The 22,411-nt window shown below is 49.7% G+C and overlaps 1 protein-coding gene across 2 annotated transcripts in view; it reads left to right on the forward strand.

Annotated features, from left to right (window-relative positions):
- Positions 1 to 1,362: 1,362 nt before the first annotated feature.
- AP2A2 (adaptor related protein complex 2 subunit alpha 2) overlaps positions 1,363 to 22,411 on the forward strand; it is an 87,268-nt gene continuing 66,219 nt past the window's right edge. The window contains exon 1 of one of the 2 annotated variants that reach the window (XM_077287841.1): positions 1,363 to 1,622. In XM_077287841.1, the coding sequence (XP_077143956.1) occupies positions 1,556 to 1,622 (67 nt within the window). In that variant the 5' untranslated portion in view covers positions 1,363 to 1,555. The remainder of the gene's footprint in view (positions 1,623 to 22,411) is intronic. The other variant, XM_077287843.1, reaches the window with a different exon arrangement.

Raw genomic sequence — 22,411 nt, forward strand, 5'->3', positions numbered from 1 at the left:
AACCTGAAATTGGAATGCAATGCACGGACTTGCCGGCGGGTATACCAACCTGAAATTGGAACGCAATGCACGGACTTGCTGGCGGGTATACCAACCTGAAATTGGAACGCAATGCACGGACTGGCCGGCGGTTATACCAACCTGAAACTGGAACGCAATGCACTGACTGGCCTGCAGGTATACAAACCTGAAACCTAAAATTGGAACGCAATGCACGAACTTGCTGGCGGGTATACCAACCTGAAATTGGAACGCAATGCAGACTGGCCGGCGGGTATACAAACCTGAAATTGGAACGCAATGCATGGACTGGCCGGCGGGTATACCAACCCAAGTGTGACAGCTGCATTGTATTTCTAAGCAGCTGTCATGATCGGGTCAGGAGAGCCACCGGCCAGTCCGTGCACTGCTGTTCGATTTATATGGTCGTCTGACTGTGACCTAAGGATGTCAAGTTCGCATCAGGTCACCCATAGACAATCTGTGCATAGAGGTCCAAGTACAGATGTGTTCATCTGAACTAGCAGCAGCTAGTTTAACCACTTAACTGCTACTGTCAATCTCTGAAAACAGCATTTAAAGGGGTTTCCTGGTTTGTCATGAAAGTCTAAAGTCACTCTGTGACCGCAGACTTCTGAACCACACAGTCAGGATTCTCTAGTGTCGGTGAGATCCGTTGGCTCCGATGTGATACACACACTGTGTGGGTTTAGAAGTCTGCGGTCACAGTGACTGTAGACTTTCCTGACAAACCTGACAATCCCTTTAACAAAAGTGAGACTTCACCCTCTCATGAAGCATAAAAGCCCTTCTGCCCCAGGTTTATGACAGATACGGCCAGAAGATATCTACAGACTCCCTTCAGACATTCAGAAGGAGCGCCCCGATGGATTCCTAGTTACGGGGAGTCTCTCGCCCCCAGAAATGCCAATAAAAATGCAGAACTACTCATATCTGTGACATAGCCCCCTATAAAAATCATACTTAACATAAATAAATCTACTTGTATTTAATGTGCAAATGAGGGCTCTTTAGCCACTCCCAAGGTGCACTAGCTCCCTAATTTGCATATTAAATAAAAGTAGATGTTTCAGCAAACATTAAGTCAAACTGTATATGCCTAGTACGATTTTTATATAAATGCCAAATGTGGACCATCCCTTGAAGGGTTATCCCGGTGACTACACCATGCCCGCACACCCGCCGCGGACTCCCGCACGCCCGAGCCTGACTCCACAGCCGGCAGAATCACATGCAGATATGTAAATGTTCGAATTGCTATTCGTCTAACCACGTGACGTCCACACCAGAACCACGCCCCCTCTATATAAGCCGAGGAGGCGGCGCTGTGAACGCGCTTCCTGTGACATCTCCCCGGCGCGATCTCTGCGGCTCAGTGCGCGGTCCCGTCTCCTCCTCTCAGTGTAGTCGGGGGCGCGCCGGGCCGGAGGAGACGCATCAGTCATAACCCGGTCACGTTACCGCTCAGCGCACCGGCCCGGGGCTCCTCCGCTTCTCGTTGGGTCCGGGCGTTGCCCCCTTCTCTCTGGGGAAGATGCCTGCCGTGTCCAAGGGAGATGGGATGCGGGGCCTGGCCGTGTTTATCTCAGATATCAGGAACTGTGAGTATTCGGCAGAGCTGGCCACATACAGAGGAGACATCATTACATAGCGGGGACCGTTACTGGCGCTGATGCCGGCAGGGGGCGCTCTGCTTATGGTTCTGTGCGTACCGCTGGTGCCTGGAATTAGGGGGCACTCAATGTCCAGGCCATTGCATCCAGTGTGCCCCCCCAGAAAAGGGCAGGGCTGTGCAGTGTGTGTGTGCCCCCCAGAAAAGGGCAGGGCTGTACAGTGTGTGTGCCCCCCAGAAAAGGGCAAGGCTGTGCAGTGTGTGCCCCCCAGAAAAGGGCAGGGCTGTGCAGTGTGTGTGCCCCCCAGAAAAGGGCAGGGCTGTGCAGTGTGTGTGCCCCCCAGAAAAGGGCAGGGCTGTGCAGTGTGTGTCCCCCTAGAAAAGGGCAGGGCTGTGCAGTGTGTGACCCCCCCCCCCCCCAGAAAAGGGCAGGGCTGTGCAGTGTGTGACCCCCCCCCCCCCAGAAAAGGGCAGGGCTGTGCAGTGTGTGACCCCCCCCAGAAAAGGGCAGGGCTGTGCAGTGTGTGACCCTGGAGGAGGGCTGTGCAGTGTGTGACCCCCAGAAAAGGGCAGGGCTGTACAGTGTGTGTGCCCCCCAGAAAAGGGCAGGGCTGTACAGTGTGTGTGCCCCCCAGAAAAGGGCAGGGCTGTACAGTGTGTGTGTGCCCCCCAGAAAAGGGCAGGGCTGTACAGTGTGTGTGTGCCCCCCAGAAAAGGGCAGGGCTGTACAGCGTGTGTGCCCCCCAGAAAAGGGCAGGGCTGTGCAGTGTGTGTGCCCCCCAGAAAAGGGCAGGGCTGTGCAGCGTGTGCCCCCTTAGAAAAGGGCAGGGCTGTGCAGTGTGTGACCCCCCTTAGAAAAGGGCAGGGCTGTGCAGTGTGTGACCCCCCTTAGAAAAGGGCAGGGCTGTGCAGTGTGTGACCCCCCCCCCCCCCAGAAAAGGGCAGGGCTGTGCAGTGTGTGACCCCCCCCCCCCCAGAAAAGGGCAGGGCTGTGCAGTGTGTGACCCCCCCAGAAAAGGGCAGGGCTGTGCAGTGTGTGACCCCCCCAGAAAAGGGCAGGGCTGTGCAGTGTGTGACCCCCCCCAGAAAAGGGCAGGGCTGTGCAGTGTGTGACCCCCCCAGAAAAGGGCAGGGCTGTGCAGTGTGTGTCCCCCTAGAAAAGGGCAGGGCTGTGCAGTGTGTGACCCCCCCCCCCCCAGAAAAGGGCAGGGCTGTGCAGTGTGTGACCCCCCCAGAAAAGGGCAGGGCTGTGCAGTGTGTGACCCCCCCAGAAAAGGGCAGGGCTGTGCAGTGTGTGACCCCCCCAGAAAAGGGCAGGGCTGTGCAGTGTGTGCCCCCCAGAAAAGGGAAGGGCTGTGCAGTGTGTGTGTGCCCCCCAGAAAAGGGCAGGGCTGTGCAGCGTGTGCCCCCTTAGAAAAGGGCAGGGCTGTGCAGTGTGACCCCCCCAGAAAAGGGCAGGGCTGTGCAGTGTGTGACCCCCCCAGAAAAGGGCAGGGCTGTGCAGTGTGTGACCCCCAGAAAAGGGCAGGGCTGTGCAGTGTGTGTGTGCCCCCCAGAAAAGGGCAGGGCTGTGCAGCGTGTGCCCCCTTAGAAAAGGGCAGGGCTGTGCAGTGTGTGACCCCCCTTAGAAAAGGGCAGGGCTGTGCAGTGTGTGACCCCCCTTAGAAAAGGGCATGGCTGTGCAGTGTGTGACCCCCCTTAGAAAAGGGCAGGGCTGTGCAGTGTGTGACCCCCCTTAGAAAAGGGCAGGGCTGTGCAGTGTGTGCCCCCCCAGAAAAGGGCAGGGCTGTGCAGTGTGTGCCCCCCCAGAAAAGGGCATGGCTGTGCAGTGTGTGTGCCCCCCCAGAAAAGGGCATGGCTGTGCAGTGTGTGTGCCCCCCAGAAAAGGGCATGGCTGTGCAGTGTGTGTGCCCCCCAGAAAAGGGCATGGCAGTGCAGTGTGCGCCCCCCAGAAAAGGGCATGGCAGTGCAGTGCAGTGTGCGCCCCCCAGAAAAGGGCATGGCAGTGCAGTGCAGTGTGCGCCCCCCAGAAAAGGGCAGGGCTGTGCAGTGCAGTGTGCGCCCCCCAGAAAAGGGCAGGGCTGTGCAGTGTGTGACCCTGGAGGAGGGCCGGGCAGTGCAGTGTGTGACCCTGGAGGAGGGCCGGGCTGTGCAGTGTGTGACCCTGGAGGAGGGCCGGGCTGTGCAGTGTGTGACCCTGGAGGAGGGCCGGGCTGTGCAGTGTGTGACCCTGGAGGAGGGCCGGGCTGTGCAGTGTGTGACCCTGGAGGAGGGCCGGGCTGTGCAGTGTGTGACCCTGGAGGAGGGCCGGGCTGTGCAGTGTGTGACCCTGGAGGAGGGCCGGGCTGTGCAGTGTGTGACCCTGGAGGAGGGCCGGGCTGTGCAGTGTGTGACCCTGGAGGAGGGCCGGGCTGTGCAGTGTGTGACCCTGGAGGAGGGCCGGGCTGTGCAGTGTGTGACCCTGGAGGAGGGCCGGGCTGTGCAGTGTGTGACCCTGGAGGAGGGCCGGGCTGTGCAGTGTGTGACCCTGGAGGAGGGCCGGGCTGTGCAGTGTGTGACCCTGGAGGAGGGCCGGGCTGTGCAGTGTGTGACCCTGGAGGAGGGCCGGGCTGTGCAGTGTGTGACCCTGGAGGAGGGCCGGGCTGTGCAGTGTGTGACCCTGGAGGAGGGCCGGGCTGTGCAGTGTGTGACCCTGGAGGAGGGCCGGGCTGTGCAGTGTGTGACCCTGGAGGAGGGCCGGGCTGTGCAGTGTGTGACCCTGGAGGAGGGCCGGGCTGTGCAGTGTGTGACCCTGGAGGAGGGCCGGGCTGTGCAGTGTGTGACCCTGGAGGAGGGCCGGGCTGTGCAGTGTGTGACCCTGGAGGAGGGCCGGGCTGTGCAGTGTGTGACCCTGGAGGAGGGCCGGGCTGTGCAGTGTGTGACCCTGGAGGAGGGCCGGGCTGTGCAGTGTGTGACCCTGGAGGAGGGCCGGGCTGTGCAGTGTGTGACCCTGGAGGAGGGCCGGGCTGTGCAGTGTGTGACCCTGGAGGAGGGCCGGGCTGTGCAGTGTGTGACCCTGGAGGAGGGCCGGGCTGTGCAGTGTGTGACCCTGGAGGAGGGCCGGGCTGTGCAGTGTGTGACCCTGGAGGAGGGCCGGGCTGTGCAGTGTGTGACCCTGGAGGAGGGCCGGGCTGTGCAGTGTGTGACCCTGGAGGAGGGCCGGGCTGTGCAGTGTGTGACCCTGGAGGAGGGCCGGGCTGTGCAGTGTGTGACCCTGGAGGAGGGCCGGGCTGTGCAGTGTGTGACCCTGGAGGAGGGCCGGGCTGTGCAGTGTGTGACCCTGGAGGAGGGCCGGGCTGTGCAGTGTGTGACCCTGGAGGAGGGCCGGGCTGTGCAGTGTGTGACCCTGGAGGAGGGCCGGGCTGTGCAGTGTGTGACCCTGGAGGAGGGCCGGGCTGTGCAGTGTGTGACCCTGGAGGAGGGCCGGGCTGTGCAGTGTGTGACCCTGGAGGAGGGCCGGGCTGTGCAGTGTGTGACCCTGGAGGAGGGCCGGGCTGTGCAGTGTGTGACCCTGGAGGAGGGCCGGGCTGTGCAGTGTGTGACCCTGGAGGAGGGCCGGGCTGTGCAGTGTGTGACCCTGGAGGAGGGCCGGGCTGTGCAGTGTGTGACCCTGGAGGAGGGCCGGGCTGTGCAGTGTGTGACCCTGGAGGAGGGCCGGGCTGTGCAGTGTGTGACCCTGGAGGAGGGCCGGGCTGTGCAGTGTGTGACCCTGGAGGAGGGCCGGGCTGTGCAGTGTGTGACCCTGGAGGAGGGCCGGGCTGTGCAGTGTGATCCCAGCCGTGTTATTGAGGATGTAGGTGCCATAATGGGGTGATTGTGCAGATATTTCTGTAGGTCAGTATTGGGGAGCGCTGTGTCCACAAGCTAAAACTCATCTTTACCTTTTATTTTCTGATCTATTTGTTGATATAGTGTTTATTTGCACATTTTCTGTACGCACAGATTTATTGCACATGATGTATCGGTGAAGGATAAGATTTGCAACATTGAGGACGATTTTTATGATCAGTAGTGTCTGATCGCGCTCGTATCCACCGCCAGATATGTAGGGTCTGTATGTGATGTCCAGGCTGTGATTGTGAATAACAGCGGAACGCACAGTGGGTCATCCCAACAGCCATAAATCACGGCTAACATCCTGGCCAGCTCTGTACTCCGCCTCGTGCTTCAGCCATATATCTCTTGTATCTGACACTGGCGGCCTGTGTGGGCGATACTCTACGGTGGTGGGCGATACTCTACGGTGGTGGGCTATACTCTACGGTGGTGGGCGTTCCTCTTACCTGGAGTCCTGACTGCCCGACCTGCATACTGATTAAGACCTGTCACTTTTCTCCATATAGTTATCACTGAATTCCAGGTTTTCATTCAGTCCCATTGCCCCCTGGTATAGAGCATCCAGCCCCATTTTCCCCGGTGTATAACCTCCGTCACCCGCCATGCCGTCAGCCATTACTAACGAGACAGATCGGCCGGTGGTGCAGAGCTCTCCAGTGACAGCGCGGCCTGTAATAGGAGCCACCAGGGTAACAAGTCTGTTTAGGACATTTCTTCCCATCTAAATCTTCTTCCATCACCTGTGTGTGACATTGAGAAGTGGAAGGAACCGCAGCAACTCAGCCACGAAAAGTGGAGACCCCGTAACATTACACAGCGGGGGGGGGGGCCCAGTGCTGAGAAGCAGAGGGCAGAAGTCACCACCGCTCTACTGCATCCATTACTGCAGAGTCCAAACCTTCTTTTGCATTAACTTTACCATAGAAGCTATGCCCTCTGCTAGGAGCTTCATGGCCTGAATTTCCATGTCTGGACAGCTGCATTTAAGCCTTACATTACCAAGCACAATAAACGTCGGATGGAGTGGTATACAGAAGACCATCTCTGGGCTGTGCCGTGACGGATCACACTTCTATATCTGGTGTCTGATGGAAGAGTCTGGGTTTGGCAATTGCCATGAAAACGTTGCCCTCCTGGCAACATTGCGCCTACTGTAGAGTTCGGTGGAGGGGGATAAGCTGGGCTTGGTTTTTCATGCTTCGACTTTTTTTGCTGTTAAGGGAAATCTTAATACTTTGGTAGAAGACATTTTTGACAATTATAGCTTCCATCTATTTGAGAACTGTTTGGGAAGGATCTTTTTTGTTCAAGCGAGACTGTGCCCAGTGCACAAACCAGGGTCCATAAAGGTGTAATTGGGGGATTTTGGTGCAGGAGATCTTGACCGGCCGCACAGAGCTTGGACCTCATCCCCGTTCGACACCTTGTGGATGTCCTAGAATGAAGATTAAAAGCCAGGTGCTCCCATCCAACGTCTGCAGCTGACCTCTCAAATACTTTGCTCGATGAAGCGGCAAAACATCCCACCGAGCGGGAGCTGTTATAGCTGCAAAGTAGAGGGGGATGCCTATGGATTTAATGGAATGTTGTAGATGCCGCACCTCCTGAGAATTATCAAAGAAGAAAATTTGGTCCACCCAGTTTTCCCTGAATCAGCCCTAAGATGAGGACAAGTCCAGGACTTGTGATCATGTTTTATTGTAGAGCTCCATCGTAGTCCTAGATCTATGGTTGGAGTTGATGGAAAGTGCTGCATACTTCTGTGGGTTCTAGTCCTACTGGAGAAACTACAATAGCAGAACATAACCCCAGTCCTCTTGGTGGTGATACATTTTAATAAGGCTGGGAAGGAAGGCTTTTAACAGTAGTAGCAGGAAAAGAGTATTGTTGTAAAGTTGGTTTTATAGTAAAGTTTATTATTGTGCAGTTTTTAGCGCTTTTAGGGTATGTGCACATGTTGCGGATTTGGCCCTGCGGATCCGCAGCAGTTTTCCATGCGTTGTACAGTACCATGTAAACCTATGGAAAACCAAATCCGCAGTGCACATTCCGCGCAGAAAGGCTGCGGTTTATTTTCCGCAGCATGTCAATTCTTTGTGCGGATTCCGCAGTGTTTTACACCTATTCCTTTATAGGAATCCGCAGGTGTAAAAACGCATGTGATATCCACAGAAAACCCGCAGGGAATCCGCAGCTGAAACACTGGTCATTTTACCTGCGGATTCTGCCGAATCCTCACGGAAAAATTCGCAATGGAATCCGCAACGTGTGCACATACCCTTAGGCACATGACCTTTCGCTATAAAAAGAGAATATCTTCCTTTTGCTTTCTTGCATAAATCCAGAAAACCACTTTGATGATTCACACATACATTGAGTTATATGGCAAGCTGTTATGCACCCCATCATATGCTAATTAGCAGGGCTGGTGCATTCGATTTTTGGCAAGCGGCCATCCTTAGATCGGATATACAGTGTGGACACAAGTGTGAGCATCTTCTTCTTAAATCAGCACCTCTGGTATCGCCAGTATTAGATCAGATAGACAGGGAGGACAGCAGTGTGAGCAGCCTCTTCTTACTTCAGTACTCCTGGTATCTCCAGTATTAGATCAGATAGACAGGGTGGACAGCAGTGTGAGCAGCCTCTTCTTATCTCAGCACTCCTGGTATCTCCAGTATTAGATCAGATAGACAGGGAGGACAGCAGTGTGAGTGGCTTCTTACTTCAGCACTCCTGGTGTCTCTAGTATTAGATCAGAAAGACAGGGTGGACAGCAGTGTGAGCAGCCTCTTCTTACTTCAGTACTCCTGGTATCTCCAGTATTAGATCAGATAGACAGGGAGGACAGCAGTGTGAGTGGCTTCTTCTTACTTCAGCACTCCTGGTGTCTCTAGTATTAGATCAGAAAGACAGGGAGGACAGCAGTGTGAGCAGCCTCTTCTTACCTCAGCACCACCGGTATCTCCAGTATTAGATCAGATAGACAGGGTGAACAGCAGTGTGAGTGGCTTCTTCTTACTTCAGCACTCCTCGTATCTCCAGTATTAGATCAGATAGACGGGGAGGACCGCAGTGTGAGCAGTTTCTTCTTACCACTGGTATCTCCAGTATTATATCATGTATCTCCAGTATTAGATCAGATAGCGTGGACAGCAGTGTGAGTGGCTTCTTCTTACCTCAGCACCTCTGGTTTTACCCTTCGCCACGACAGCACCCCACATGAGAGAGAGGGATCCGCCCCATAGGAACAGGAAACCTACAGAATAAAAGGAGGCGGTCCCCTCTCCTCCTCAGTTTAGGTTTCCTGTTCCTACAGGGACCCGGCTTACCTACAGATGAAGAGGATCCCTGGGCCATGCACCCGCCTGCGTCGGTATCTATGGGAACGGCAGGGGCTGCGGTTCCAGAAGCAGCGGCGGGGGAGCCCCTGCTTGCAGCCTCCCCCCTCGTCTGGCCATACATCCACGGTCCGGGTCCGGTCACCGTGGGTCCGCCCGGCACCGTGAGGACGCGCGCGCTGCTGCGGCCGGCTTAATATCCCCAGCCGCCGCATGGTGAGTGAGAGCGGCGCGTCTAACCCGGAAGTCGCTGGAGCACTTCCGGGTTGGTCCGGGGAGGCAGGAGAATGGGCGGCAGTTTTAAAAATGCAGCGCTAGCGTCGGGCCGGTGTGTGTAAGATGGCTTCACCGGCCGACGATGCGCACTTGCCCGCGGTGCAACAGCGTTCTCCTAGCAAGGAGAGGAGCGCTAGGAGCAGCACAAAAAGTGGTGATCGACCTCCAGGGAAGGGTTCTACCACCAAACGAAATCCGCCTCCAGAACCGGTACCTGTCAGCTTCACTGGGTGAGTTTTTGAAAGAGTCTCTACCTATATGCTGATATATGTTCCTCCTGTATCCTTCCTCTAGACTAAGAAAAGGACACACAAGTCCAAGCACAAGGAATGTGCTTTATGTACACAGCCCCTCCCGGATGATTATGTCAAAAAACTGTGTTCGGAATGTATCGTGCAAACCTTACGACAGGAAAACATAATGACTCCGTCAGATGTCCGAGCTATAATCCGGGAAGAAATGCAGGGGTTGGCACAGGCTAGTACCACCAGTACCCGTCAGCCTAGTAGGTCCAAATCTCCGGTCAGCTCACAGTCAGAGGACGTATGTATATCCTCAGGCGAAGCGGAATCCCAGCCGAGCTCATCCGAGGCTGAAGGGGGACTTTGTCTTCCCAACAGCAGTGTGGACAATTTGATAAAATCCGTCAGAAGCACGATGGGGTGCTCAGACGAGAAAGAAAGTAAAACGGCTCAGGACATCATGTTCGCGGGGTTAGGACAGAAAAAACGTAGGTCCTTCCCCGTCATAAAAACTATTAAAGAAATAGTAAAAAAAGAGTGGGATAAGCAAAATAGAGGTTTTCTACCATCATCCTCTAAAAGACGCTATCCCTTCAGTGACGAGGAACTAAATACCTGGTCAAAGGTGCCGAAGGTGGATGCCGCTGTAGCCTCCACAACCAAACAGTCGGTCTTACCGGTGGAAGATTCAGGAGTCCTGACAGACCCGCTGGATCGTAAAGCGGAGGCTTTACTAAAAAGGTCGTGGGAAGCCAACACGGGGGCGTTCAGACCCGCCATATCTAGCACCTGCACTGCGAGGTCACTGCTAGTATGGATGGAGCAACTGGAGGAACAGATTAGAGGTAGAACTTCGAGAGAGTCAATCCTGCCGAAATTCCCTCTAATCAAAGAAGCAGTAGCATTCCTGGCTGATGCCTCTGTGGACTCGCTACGCCTAGCAGCCAGGTCAGCCGGCCTAGTGAACACAGCCCGGCGAGCACTCTGGCTAAAGAACTGGAAAGGGGACGCACAGGCCAAAGCAAAACTTTGTGCGATCCCCTGCCAGGGTGAGTTTCTTTTCGGAAAAGCACTGGATGAGCTCCTAAGTAAAGCAGGTGAAAGGAAAAAAGGCTTCCCTAACCAGTATCTTCCATCCTACAGGAGAGCCTTCAAAAGACGTCCCTTTACCAGGAACAAGCCGTTCGAACAAAGGGAGCGATGGGAGTCGAAGGACCCGAAGCAAAAAGGTGCCTTTTTTAGCGGGTCCCATAACCCGAAACGTAAATACCGCTAACCAGGAGGTAGGCGGCAGATTGAAATTCTTCTTCCCCAGATGGGAACAAATTACATCCAGCCAGTGGATTCTGGACATTGTACAATACGGCCTAAAATTGGAATTTGATCGAATCCCTTGGGATTCCTTTATAGTAACATCTCCAAAAGGTCAAGACCAACAAAGGGCTCTGGAATCAGAGATCCTATCTCTTCTGTCTAAAAAAGTCCTGATAGAAGTTCCCCGAGATCAAGAAGGGAAGGGGTTCTATTCCCCTTTATTCTTGATCAATAAGCCTGATGGTTCATTTAGAACCATCATAAACCTCAAGAGGTTAAATGCCTTCCTGCGTAATCATACCTTCAAAATGGAATCTATTAGTTCAACCATAAAACTCTTGTTTCCTAGGTGTGTCATGGCCGGAATAGACTTAAAGGATGCTTATTATCATCTTCCCATACATCCGGAACATCAAAAGTATCTAAGGGTAGCAGTCATCCTGGGAGGACAGGTTCGTCACTTTCAGTATGTTGCAATGCCATTTGGGCTTTCTATGGCTCCCCGCATCTTCACTAAAGTGATATTAGAAGTAATGGCTCATCTACGTCAACAAGATACCTTGATAATACCCTACCTAGATGACTTTCTAGTGGTGGGAAATTCCATGCTTCAGTGTAAAACTCGTCTATCTAATACGATCTCGTCCCTACAGGAGTTAGGTTGGATCATCAACTTCGAAAAATCCCGGCTGAATCCAGAAACCGTCCAGACATTTCTAGGAATCCAGCTAGACTCCGTAAGTCAGAGATGCTTCCTCCCCCAGGCAAAGAAACTGATTATACAATCAAGGGTATCAGACGCAATACGCAACCCCTACATGACACTAAGGAAGAGCATGTCCTTACTGGGGTCATTATCATCATGTATCCCTGCTGTACCATGGGCACAATTTCATACTCGTCAATTACAGTATGAGGTATTGTCGGCTCAGGATAAAGACGGACATCTAGAAAGCAAAATAACTCTTTCCAAAGATGTCTTAGAATCGCTATCCTGGTGGCTAGACATGGACCACCTCTCAGAGGGTGTGCCATGGATAATAGACCCGTCTAAAATAATTACCACTGACGCCAGCCCTATTGGGTGGGGAGCACATATGAAAAACAGTCTGGCCCAAGATACTTGGGACCAGGCAGAATTGTCATGTTCCTCCAATTGGAAGGAGTTAAAAGCGGTAGAGTATGCCTTAAATCACTTTCTTCCGCAGATTCAAGGAGCAGATGTAAGAATTTACTCGGACAATTCCACCACAGTGGCATATGTGAACCGTCAGGGTGGTACAAGATCAGGAAGTCTAATGACCATAGCTGCAGACATCTTTCAGCTGGCAGAGACTCATCTAACATCCCTAACAGCCCTGCATATCAGAGGTGTAGAAAACATCAGGGCAGACTATCTCAGTCGAAACGAGCTACGTCAAGGGGAATGGACCTTAAACAGATCCATATTCAGTATGATAACAGAGTCATGGGGGATACCACAAATCGACCTATTTGCCACAAGAGACAACCGGCAAGTAAAAAGGTTCGCTTCCCTGAACGTCATGGATCACCCAGATATGTTGGACTCTCTCCACCATCCTTGGAGATTCCAGCTGGCATATGCCTTTCCTCCAATGTCTCTGATTCCTCTAGTGATCAGAAAAATCAGGAGGGAACAAGCAAGAGTGATCCTCATTGCACCATTCTGGCCGAAAAGACCATGGTTCTCTTGTCTCCAGACCATGTGCCTATGCGATCCATGGATCCTCCCATCAGACAAGGAACTGCTGTCCCAAGGCCCCTTTTTCCACCCGCAAGTGAAAGGTCTTCACTTGACGGCGTGGAATTTGAGAGGCAACTACTAAGATCAAGAGGGTTCTCAGCAGAACTAGTTAACACCCTCTTATTGAGCAGAAAAAGATCTACCACCCTAATATATAGTAGGGTATGGAATAAATTTTTAGACTTTCACACGGTACCGTTCACTAAGCAAGTTCCAATCACACCTATTTTAGAGTTCTTGCAGAAAGGCCGAGAGTTAGGATTATCTGTAAATACCTTGAGAGTTCAGGTCTCGGCATTAGGAGCCCTATATGGATGCAATATAGCAGCTAATAGGTGGATCTCCAGATTCATAAAATCTTGTGAACGTAGTAAACCGGTCCATATTCCCCGTCTACCTCCGTGGGATTTAAATCTAGTGCTAGAGGCCTTAACCAGCTCCCCATTTGAGCCACTAGATTCAATACCTTTAAAAGTCCTGACATATAAAGTAGCCCTCTTGGTAGCCCTAACCTCAGCTAGACGGGTTAGCGACATCCAGGCCCTATCAGTAGACCCACCCTTCTTACTGATATTCCAGGATCGGATAGTCCTAAAACCAGACCCCTCATACCTCCCTAAGGTAGCGTCCACCTACCACAGGTCCCAAGAGATATTTCTCCCTTCCTTTTTTGATTCACCTGTAACTCCAGAACAGCATAAATTCCACACCTTAGATGTCAGAAGAGCCATCCTGACCTATATAGAAAGGTGTCACACATGGAGGGAGAGTAGGGCTCTGTTTATCTCCTTTCAGGGCCACAAGAAAGGACATGGGGTCACGAGAGCTACCATATCTCGGTGGATCAGAGATGCTATCTGCTTGGCCTATACATCGAAAGGCGAGATTCCTCCAGTGGGTATTAAAGCGCACTCAACACGAGCCATGGCTTCCTCCTGGGCGGAACAAGCGGATGTCCCGATCCATCTAATATGTAAGGCCGCAACTTGGTCTACACCTTCTACCTTTTACAACCATTATAGACTTGATCTATCTGCATCTTCGGATCTGACCTTTGGTAGAGCTGTTCTAAATACAGTAATCCCACCCAAATAATGAATCTCTGAAAATCTCTCATGTGGGGTGCTGTCGTGGCGAAGGGTAAAAAGCCGGATTACTCACCGGTAATGCTCTTTTAATGAGTCCACGACAGCACCCATTTACTACCCTCCCTAAGTTATGCACAGCTCTTCCTTTTAAATTCACAAATAATGGTTGTATAGAGTTTAAGATATTTTGCTGAATAAGAATTAATACTAAAGCTTTTGCGGTTCCCTTTTTGTACTCTGTAAACTAAACTGAGGAGGAGAGGGGACCGCCTCCTTTTATTCTGTAGGTTTCCTGTTCCTATGGGGCGGATCCCTCTCTCTCATGTGGGGTGCTGTCGTGGACTCATTAAAAGAGCATTACCGGTGAGTAATCCGGCTTTTCTCCTGAATTAGATCGGATATACAGGGAGGACAGCAGTGTGAGCAGCCTCTTCTTACCTCAGCACCACGGGTATCTCCAGTATTAAATCAGATAGCCAGGGTGGACAGCAGTGTGAGCAGCCTCTTCTTACCTCAGCACCACCGGTATCTCCAGTATTAGATCAGATATACAGGGTGGACAACAGTGTGAGCAGCCTCTTCTTACCTCACTGGTATCTCCAGTATTAGATCAGGTAGACGAGGTTGGACAGCAGTGTGAGCAGTTTCTTCTTACCACTGGTATCTCCAGTATTATATCATGTATCTCCAGTATTAGATCAGATTTATAGGGTGAACAGCAGTGTGAGCAGCCTCTTCTTACCTCAGCACCACTGAGCAATCCTTTTAGACTAGAACTTTGAAAATATCTTGATCAAACAACCCCAACATCTCCAGCTGCTTCGCAGAACTGTGTATCTCCATAATTATTCACTAATTACTGTTACGATTTTAACTGTTAAGAGCTGTTTTCACAAAAGTTGCTCGGTTTGAGACAAGGTGCATTTTTTGCGTCCGTTGGACCTCCCAAAGTTTGATTACTTGAGCTAACTGCATGATGGGGACCTATGGTCCTTCCAGCTGAGATCTTCAGACTTGAGATGCGGATCTGTAAGGCTGCATTCACACACAGCTGAGGTACTCGCAGGCAGAAATCACAGGAAGGCTGCTGCGGTGGGCTTTGAACTGTGTGATGCAAGCCACTTAATTTTACCTTATGGATGTTGCGATCAGTCGTGTAGTTCTACGGGTAAAACAGCTGTTATTCTCGAAATTAAGTTCTCCTTGACGCGGAGTTCAAGGACTGCAGAACATTCATTGCATGTCAACTCGGCCTAGAGTTTTGTATGCATGAGCAGAAAAAGATCCTTAACTGCATATAAATATATATCTTATTTAGTTTTGTATGCATTTTGCAGTGTAAGCATAAGTTTCACCACACCATGCAAGCAAGCCCTTGGGCAGTGTTCACACTTCAGTACTTTTAGCTGCAGTCATTTACAAACCATGTGGATCTGCTTGTTGGAATATTTTTCAACTGAACCACATCTGAGTTGTGCCGGTGAGGTGGCCGTGTGAACACTGATTTACAGCCATCAGCTAAATAAGACTTAGTGGGGTAGTTCTGTCTTCATTCTCCCAGTTAAAGGAGTTGTCCCGTTTCATGCACCTTTAGCCCTACCTCTTTGTCGCTGCCCTGGTGTTTGGCTGCAGCCAATCACAGATCTCGGTGGCTCTGATGTAGACAGAATGAGCTCAGTGATTGGCTGACAGTATGATGACAATACTGCAGTTAAACACCGGAGGCAGCACTGAACTGTTGAATCTGCAGCATAGAAAAAAATGCTTTTAATCAAAACTGCAGCAAGCAGCTCAGTAAGTGAGACATCGCTGAAGTCAGGATCTCTGCCCCTGCGGCTCTCATGGGTTAGGAAAAACAAGGTTCCTTTAAGTCTTTGAGGAAAACTTGTGCAAAACCTTGACTGATCAAGCATGCCCTGAAAGCCACACTAACATATTTTCACTGCACTTTGGGAATAGGATCCTATTAAAGGCGTTCCTTACAGTCTGATCTGGTCTTTATGGGTTTGGTACAGTGTCAATTTTAATCCTGACCCCAGCTTTTGGTGGTTCACTTACTTCCGAGGTGTCTCCCACCTCCCCCTCTGTGCAGGAGCAGAGCATGTAGCATAATGCTGGAGTGACAAGGCCTTTCTGTTCTACTAAATATTCTGACTCGTGAAGCATGGTGTAATCCCAGATTAGACAACCTAAACCTTGGCACATTATAGCCGGGCTGACCTGACGCCTGTTTGTGTGAGAAGTAAGCGGCCTGTAAGAACCCGGCAGTCCTCCGGGCCAGAGCTCGACCTTCCGGAGCTTTCTTTCCTTTCTTTCCCACTTGTGCCCTAATATTAGAGGGGATCCAACTTTCCATTATTGCTTTGTGATTCTGCTACCGGGACTGTACCCGAACTTGAACCTGAACCCCATTGAAATCGATGGGGGACCCGAACTTAAGAGATGGAAAAATGTTCCCGTCTGCCCTCTCTGCTTTCGCCTCCCCCCGTTTCCCCCCCTCGCCTCTCCCTGGACTCCCAAACTGTAAAACGGACTCCAGGAGAAGTCGAGTTCAGCATCGGACACAGTTGTGATTCCCTCATCTCTACTGACAAGTGCCCACTCCTTGCCTAGGAAACCGTCCACTTCTGAAGTGGTCGAACACCTTGACAACAGGCTGTAAACGATAGGATCTAATGATTTTTTTTTTTCTTTTCTGTTTTTGGATTTTTAATAAGAGTTAAATTTAAAAAGTCTTTATTTTATTTTTTACAAGCACTTTGAAGTTTTACCAGTTTAAGAAGATGAGGTCCCCACATAAATGAAGCTGAATCTTTGGGGAACAAAAACCTTGGTATAAAACGTGCGGCACAGAGTGTGTTACATAGATCTATAATGCAGCCCTGCACTCATCACTTATTTGTAGTATCATATTTCTCCATTTACAGATTTGGTGACCGGACCCCTGTACACTATAGATTGTGCGTCGCTGAGAATGCCTTTGCACTGTAGGTTGGTCTTTCAGAAACCCATCTGTAGTTTGGGGTGGTTCTCCAGATTGTATAGACGCAGATCAGCCATAGCAATATAATGGAGAAGGTGAATAACATAGATGCCATAATGATGAGGAAACCAACCAGGTATTGGGAATATATCAGGCAGAAAGTGATCAGTCAGTTCTTGAAGTTCATGTGTTGGAATCTGGAAAAATGGGCAAGTGTATGTATCAGTCAGTGAGGCCATGTTCCCCCGTAGCGTAAAAGTGGCGTGCTTTTTTTTTTTTTTTTGCTGAAATTCCCTACTTTTAACTAACCAAACTGGATGTGATTTCATAAATTCCCGCCCACAGTGAAGATTCTGTTGAACCGTTTTAATGTTTTTTCCTGTATAGTTGTTTCTATGAGTAGCCATAAAAATTACATGTAAATGCAATTATTAAAGCAACCACTCCAGTGTTTTTTTGTGTTTTTTTTTTTTCCATTACAGCGCTGGAGTGGTGCTTTCCAATCCAAGTTCCCTGTCCCTAGTCTTAGACTTACCAGCCGCCATCTTTGACCTGTGCCACTCCTGTCGGCCTCCAGCATTTTGTGGCTCAAGTCGCATCTCCATATAGACCTATGAGAGGCAGAACGAGGATCTCAGACTTGCACTGAGCTTGTGATTTCCGGTTAATCATAAGTTGTCACAAGATGGCGGTGCGGGACGGGAGATGCGCTGAAGACGGCGGCTAAGTATAATACTACGCTCAGTGAACGTAGTTTAGTAGCACTGCTCCAGCGCTGAAATTTAAAAATGTCAGTGGTGCTTTAAGAGTAGTCTCCTAGCATCTTGCACTAAAAAATCCTCCATTAAAGTTCTAGTTCAAATCTGCACCAAAAGGGGAAAAATGCAAAAAGTAATCCTAGTAGACTACTGCTAATGTGTATTTTGGTGCAACAAAAAACAGTGGAGGAAATACTCCACTTTTGCACATGAACACATGACCTGGCAAGGGCTATATTGTGATGGATAGATGACTGGGTCAGAGCTGTCCCACAGTACGTAGTGCCAGGTCTTTTGGGCTGGATCAGGTCTTCAATGGATTGTACCTTCCAAAAATGGTCCAAGGAAAGGCAACTGGTGAACCAGTCACTGGTCATAAAGCCCAAGGCTCATCGATGCCCATGTCTGGTCCAGCCCCACAAACGCCACTGTAGCACAAATTGGCCATGATATCAGACCATGTAGTGCCTCACCGCTTGGCGAGAACCTGCAGACCAGACCGAGTACCCATGATGACCCTGTCCACCACTGAAGAGCCCAGAATGTGCCCATCACAACCTGACGGTTAATGGAGGAAGGTGGCCTGGTGTGATAAATCTGGATTTCACTCACTTTGGATGGCCAGTTACATGTGGGTTGATTACTTGAGGAAATGATGGCACCTGGTGGAGTAAATGTGATGTTCCGCTCAACGTTCTGCTGGGAACCCTGGTCCTGGCATTCATGTGGATGTTATTTTGACACAAGTACACCCCTTCATAGAAGTAATATTAGCTATGGCTTCCGTTGGCAGCAGGCAAATGCCCACTGTCAGGATTGATATGAGGACCATGATAGCGTTCAAGGTGATGTCTTGTCTCCAAATCTGACAGAACATCTGTGGGTTGTTCTGGAAAAACAAATTACATCTATGGAGGCCACAGCTTGCCGCTTGCAGGATATGCTCGTAATACTTGGGTGGTATGAGGGAGACTTGCACCATATTAGGCAGTTCTTGGGTTATACCATATGGTGTATCTGGCTACTTGTATGATGGCGCTATGTTCGGTGACCTAGCATGGTGTGACCAGATAGCTCCATATCAGCACCGCAGTAACTGGAGACACTGCAGATCTGCCCGAGAATAGAATAAATGATGCCGCCGCCGTACAATAGACTCTGAACACGTAATCTACATCCAGCAGTCAGCAAATGCCGGCTCCTTCTGCCACTGACATTTACAGCAGAGACCAATTATGGGATATTTGCTTAATTCCTCATAAGTCATTCTATAACTCCCCATCTAACCACTGGCAGCAGAGAAAAATATGGTCTAATTGTAGTAATTTATGAGAGCACTTTATCATTAATCTGTCTTGGAGCAGTATTTGCATGGTTGATTGGCATTACGTGGTGCCCGGGCTGTTGTACCCCGATGACGTTGATCAGAGATAGTCCACCATGTCCTACTTTATAATCGATCGCATGGAGGACCATAGAGACATAGACACCAAAGATGCTGTCAGTACATTAGAGCTGCACATGACAGCAGCGGCTGGCACACTGCCCATTGATTAACTCTTTACCCCCTGCTGTGCCCATTGCTCATTTAGCGACTTACAGTGCTTATATCTACTGTATAATTACAATGAGTGCAGCGTATAAGGCCCATATTAGATGCCACTAGTTGAAAATTACATTGGAGATGATGACCTGTCACAATGTCAAGATTGATCTTGTTTTTGCTCATGGAATATTCCTCCTGCTCCCCTGAGAATTATTATTTTTTAATTAAATCCACTATACCTTTCTAGAGGTATGGAGCTTTTTTATTTAAGGCTTATTTATTGTCTTTACAAATAGGTGTTGATCACAGGATCCTCTTGGGCGTGTCTTTAGGCTTTTCTGCATAATTTCTCTGAGCCATGCCTCCTTGTAAAGGCCAAAAAAAGCTTAAAACACATTACTTAAAAAAAAAAACCATACTCAGTGTTCAGATACATCCTGTACCTGGAAGGTTGGCCCACATGGTATATGAGGGAGGGAGCACAGGTGCAAAATACTGATGAACATTCACTAACTCTCCCATCATCCATGTGGGTGGTGGGGTGATGATTAGTGAATTAAATGCACAGGTAAGGCTTCTACATGATGATGATTTTACGTGTAGTGCACCCGTACTGGCTAACAGTTTGATCACACCTCTACTATTAGATATTGGTGGCTATCCTGCTTTCCTGGGATGGTGGGACCGATAACGGTGTATTGTTTATTCCCGTCCTAACATTTTATGCCATAGTCTAGTGATCTGTTGAGATCGGGGCACTTACTCATTTTGACAATTGATTGGGGTCCAAGTATTCAAATTCTCCAGTACATCGAAAATGGGGAAAAAAATCAAGCAACTCCTTTCTAATTGTTCTTGATTTAAAAATCTTAAAGTATTGGTCCTACAGAAGGACGTATGGCTGCAGAGTCGGACTGTGGCTACATTCACACATCTGAGTGTCGCCATCCGAGAGAGACGGACCGTGTTTTTTTTTTTTGTTTGTTTGTTTTTTTAAATCCTCAGTTACTCTTATTTGCATTTTTTTTTCTTAATGCATTGATCCTTAGGGTACCGTCACACAGTGCCATTTTCATCGCTACGACGGCACGATTCGTGACGTTGCAGCGTCGTATGATTATCGCTCCAGCGTTGTAGACTGCGGTCACACGTTGCAATACACGGCGCTGGAGCGATAATTTCATGACGTATTTGCGATGTAGAAGCCGTTGGTTACTGTGCGCACATCGTATACAACCTGTGTCACACGATGCAATCATGCCGCCACAGCGGGACACTAGACGACGAAAGAAAGTTTCAAACGATCTGCTACGACGTACGATTCTCAGCGGGGATCCGGATCGCAGTAGCGTGTCAGACACAGCGATATCGTAAATGCATCGCTGGAACGTCACGAATCGTGCCGTCGTAGCGATCAAAATTGCACTGTGTGACGGTACCCTTAACAAGGTATGAGTTAAAGGGATTATCCAGGACTATTTTTATTTTGCTATGGGCCTAAGAACTAATTGGACAGGTCGTTGGTACCTACCCGCCAGTTATGCCCTGTGCCAATGACTGCACAGAGTGGTCACGTCAGCGATTCAGCGGCTTCTCTTCTGCTCTGTTGACCTGGACGTTACTGCCAACGCCATGCTAACTGACAACCGGCTCCCTGCTGTCTATCTGCGGGGAGCCAGCTAGCAATCAGTATGGCATCTCTGGGTGGAACAGGCAGGTAATTAATGTTAACGCCCATAGTAGAAATCAAATGGTCCTGGAAAACCCCTTTTAAAACCGGCCGGTCTTGTAATTGTGGATTGTTTCTTCAGTTTATTTTTTAAATGCTCTGCAACAACAACAAAAAAAATAGGAAGGGTATAAACTTTATATGAAAATCTTCCCTATGTCACTTTATTGGTATTCGAGGACCATTCACACTCGCTTACATTGTCTGCTGTAGTAACTGATTGTACTCTACATTAAAAAGTTAATTCTTTTCTAATACTCTACATTTTGTGGCTCCAGTCATTCTTAGTAAATTTTGTGAATAAATTGGCATCCTGGTGCTACCAGTTAGAAGTGTTTCCCTACAGACTGACACTGTCCAGTCACTGCTGACCGTATCCGACTCTGGATGGACACGCAACTTTCGACAAGGGGAATGTTAACACCCACTTGTCAATTTATTCCTACATTTCTAGGAGGAATAACGGGAACGGGGCATGATGCATGGGTCTAAGAAAATAAGATCCAGAATTGTTACTTCTTGCAGAACACAAGCATTTATTAAAACAGTTTAGGAGTGGTGACAACTTCTTGAAGGTAATCTGTCAGTAGGATCAACCCTCCTAAGCCGTCTATATGGGCAAGCAGGTCATAAAAAGCTATATGACCGCTAAATATTGTATATTTCATTCATTCATTAATTCATTCATTCATTATTGGACCTGCAGCTACAGGGTGAAAATAGTGATATTCTCCCTGCAGCCACTCGCTTCCGGTCATGGGGGCGGTGCTGGGGACTGTAACACTCACTGCTCTCTACAGTGAGCGCACTGTAATCACTCCCCTGCAGTTTGACTGACAGCCTGCTCTGTACACACATGCGCTGCCCAGCAGGCTGTCAGTCATTATACAGGAGGGTGATAACAGCACTTTTCTCTCTGGAGAAGTTCCCCCCCCTTTCCCTATTGCGGAGTAAAAGGATATTTCATTTATTTTATCCATTGCTGTAGTGTCACATTTATTTTCTACAGACACGCTGAAAAATAGAATCTGAATAGTTCCCGTGTCCGGAGCACACAAGTGCTAACAGTGCGCTGGAGCAGAAAATGCAATTACACCCTGCTGCCTTGTAGCAGTACGGATCATAAATGTCATTGGACAGCACAGTACTGCGCAGTGCGGCTGTGCTCCAGGATGGCCCAAGGAGCCAGGACGTCAATCTTTTTCATTCTTACGTTTTCTCTGGAATCGAATGCCATGTATTATTCCCCGATGTCTGACAGTGGTGTAATCTACTGGATTACTTACCAGACGTTCCGCTAAGTGCCGGCCCGCATGACCACTGCTTTATCTCGCGGTGTGGGCAGGCCCGCTTGTTTTACGGCTTACTTTAGGTGTGGCGCTCCTTCAGATCTATCCTCTGAGCTTTTGACTTTCTTGCGTTGCCTACATTTTACGCTTCCCTCTTGCTCTCCCTCCTTTTTCATATAACGAGTGACTTAAGGGGAGCCAGAAGGAAGCACTCGGGGCCATATTGGCCCTGGGAAATGATCGCTTAGAGTAGCCGTCTCTTCCTTCAATATTACAAAGTGCGACACAGAGGTTTTCTCTCTATACTGTTTGGTATCCAAGCTATAAAGGAAGATTTCAACAGCCCCAGCTGAATCCTCCCGAAGTTTGACATGTGAAGAATAAAACAGGAAGGACTTGATAAGTTTTTAATAGAATTTGTAACTGCTTCTTTTTTTAGTCAAAAAACACTTTGCCAAAAAGGAAAAAAAAAAAGCTGTTACTTAACTCCATAGCAAATTAAGACTTAATCCAGTATCTGGATTTTCTGGCATCTGTGGGGTCACTTTAAATGGAGCTTTCCCTAGGTATT

The sequence above is a fragment of the Ranitomeya variabilis genome, chromosome 2, assembly GCF_051348905.1.
Source record: "Ranitomeya variabilis isolate aRanVar5 chromosome 2, aRanVar5.hap1, whole genome shotgun sequence".
NCBI classification, from domain to species: domain Eukaryota; kingdom Metazoa; phylum Chordata; class Amphibia; order Anura; family Dendrobatidae; genus Ranitomeya; species Ranitomeya variabilis.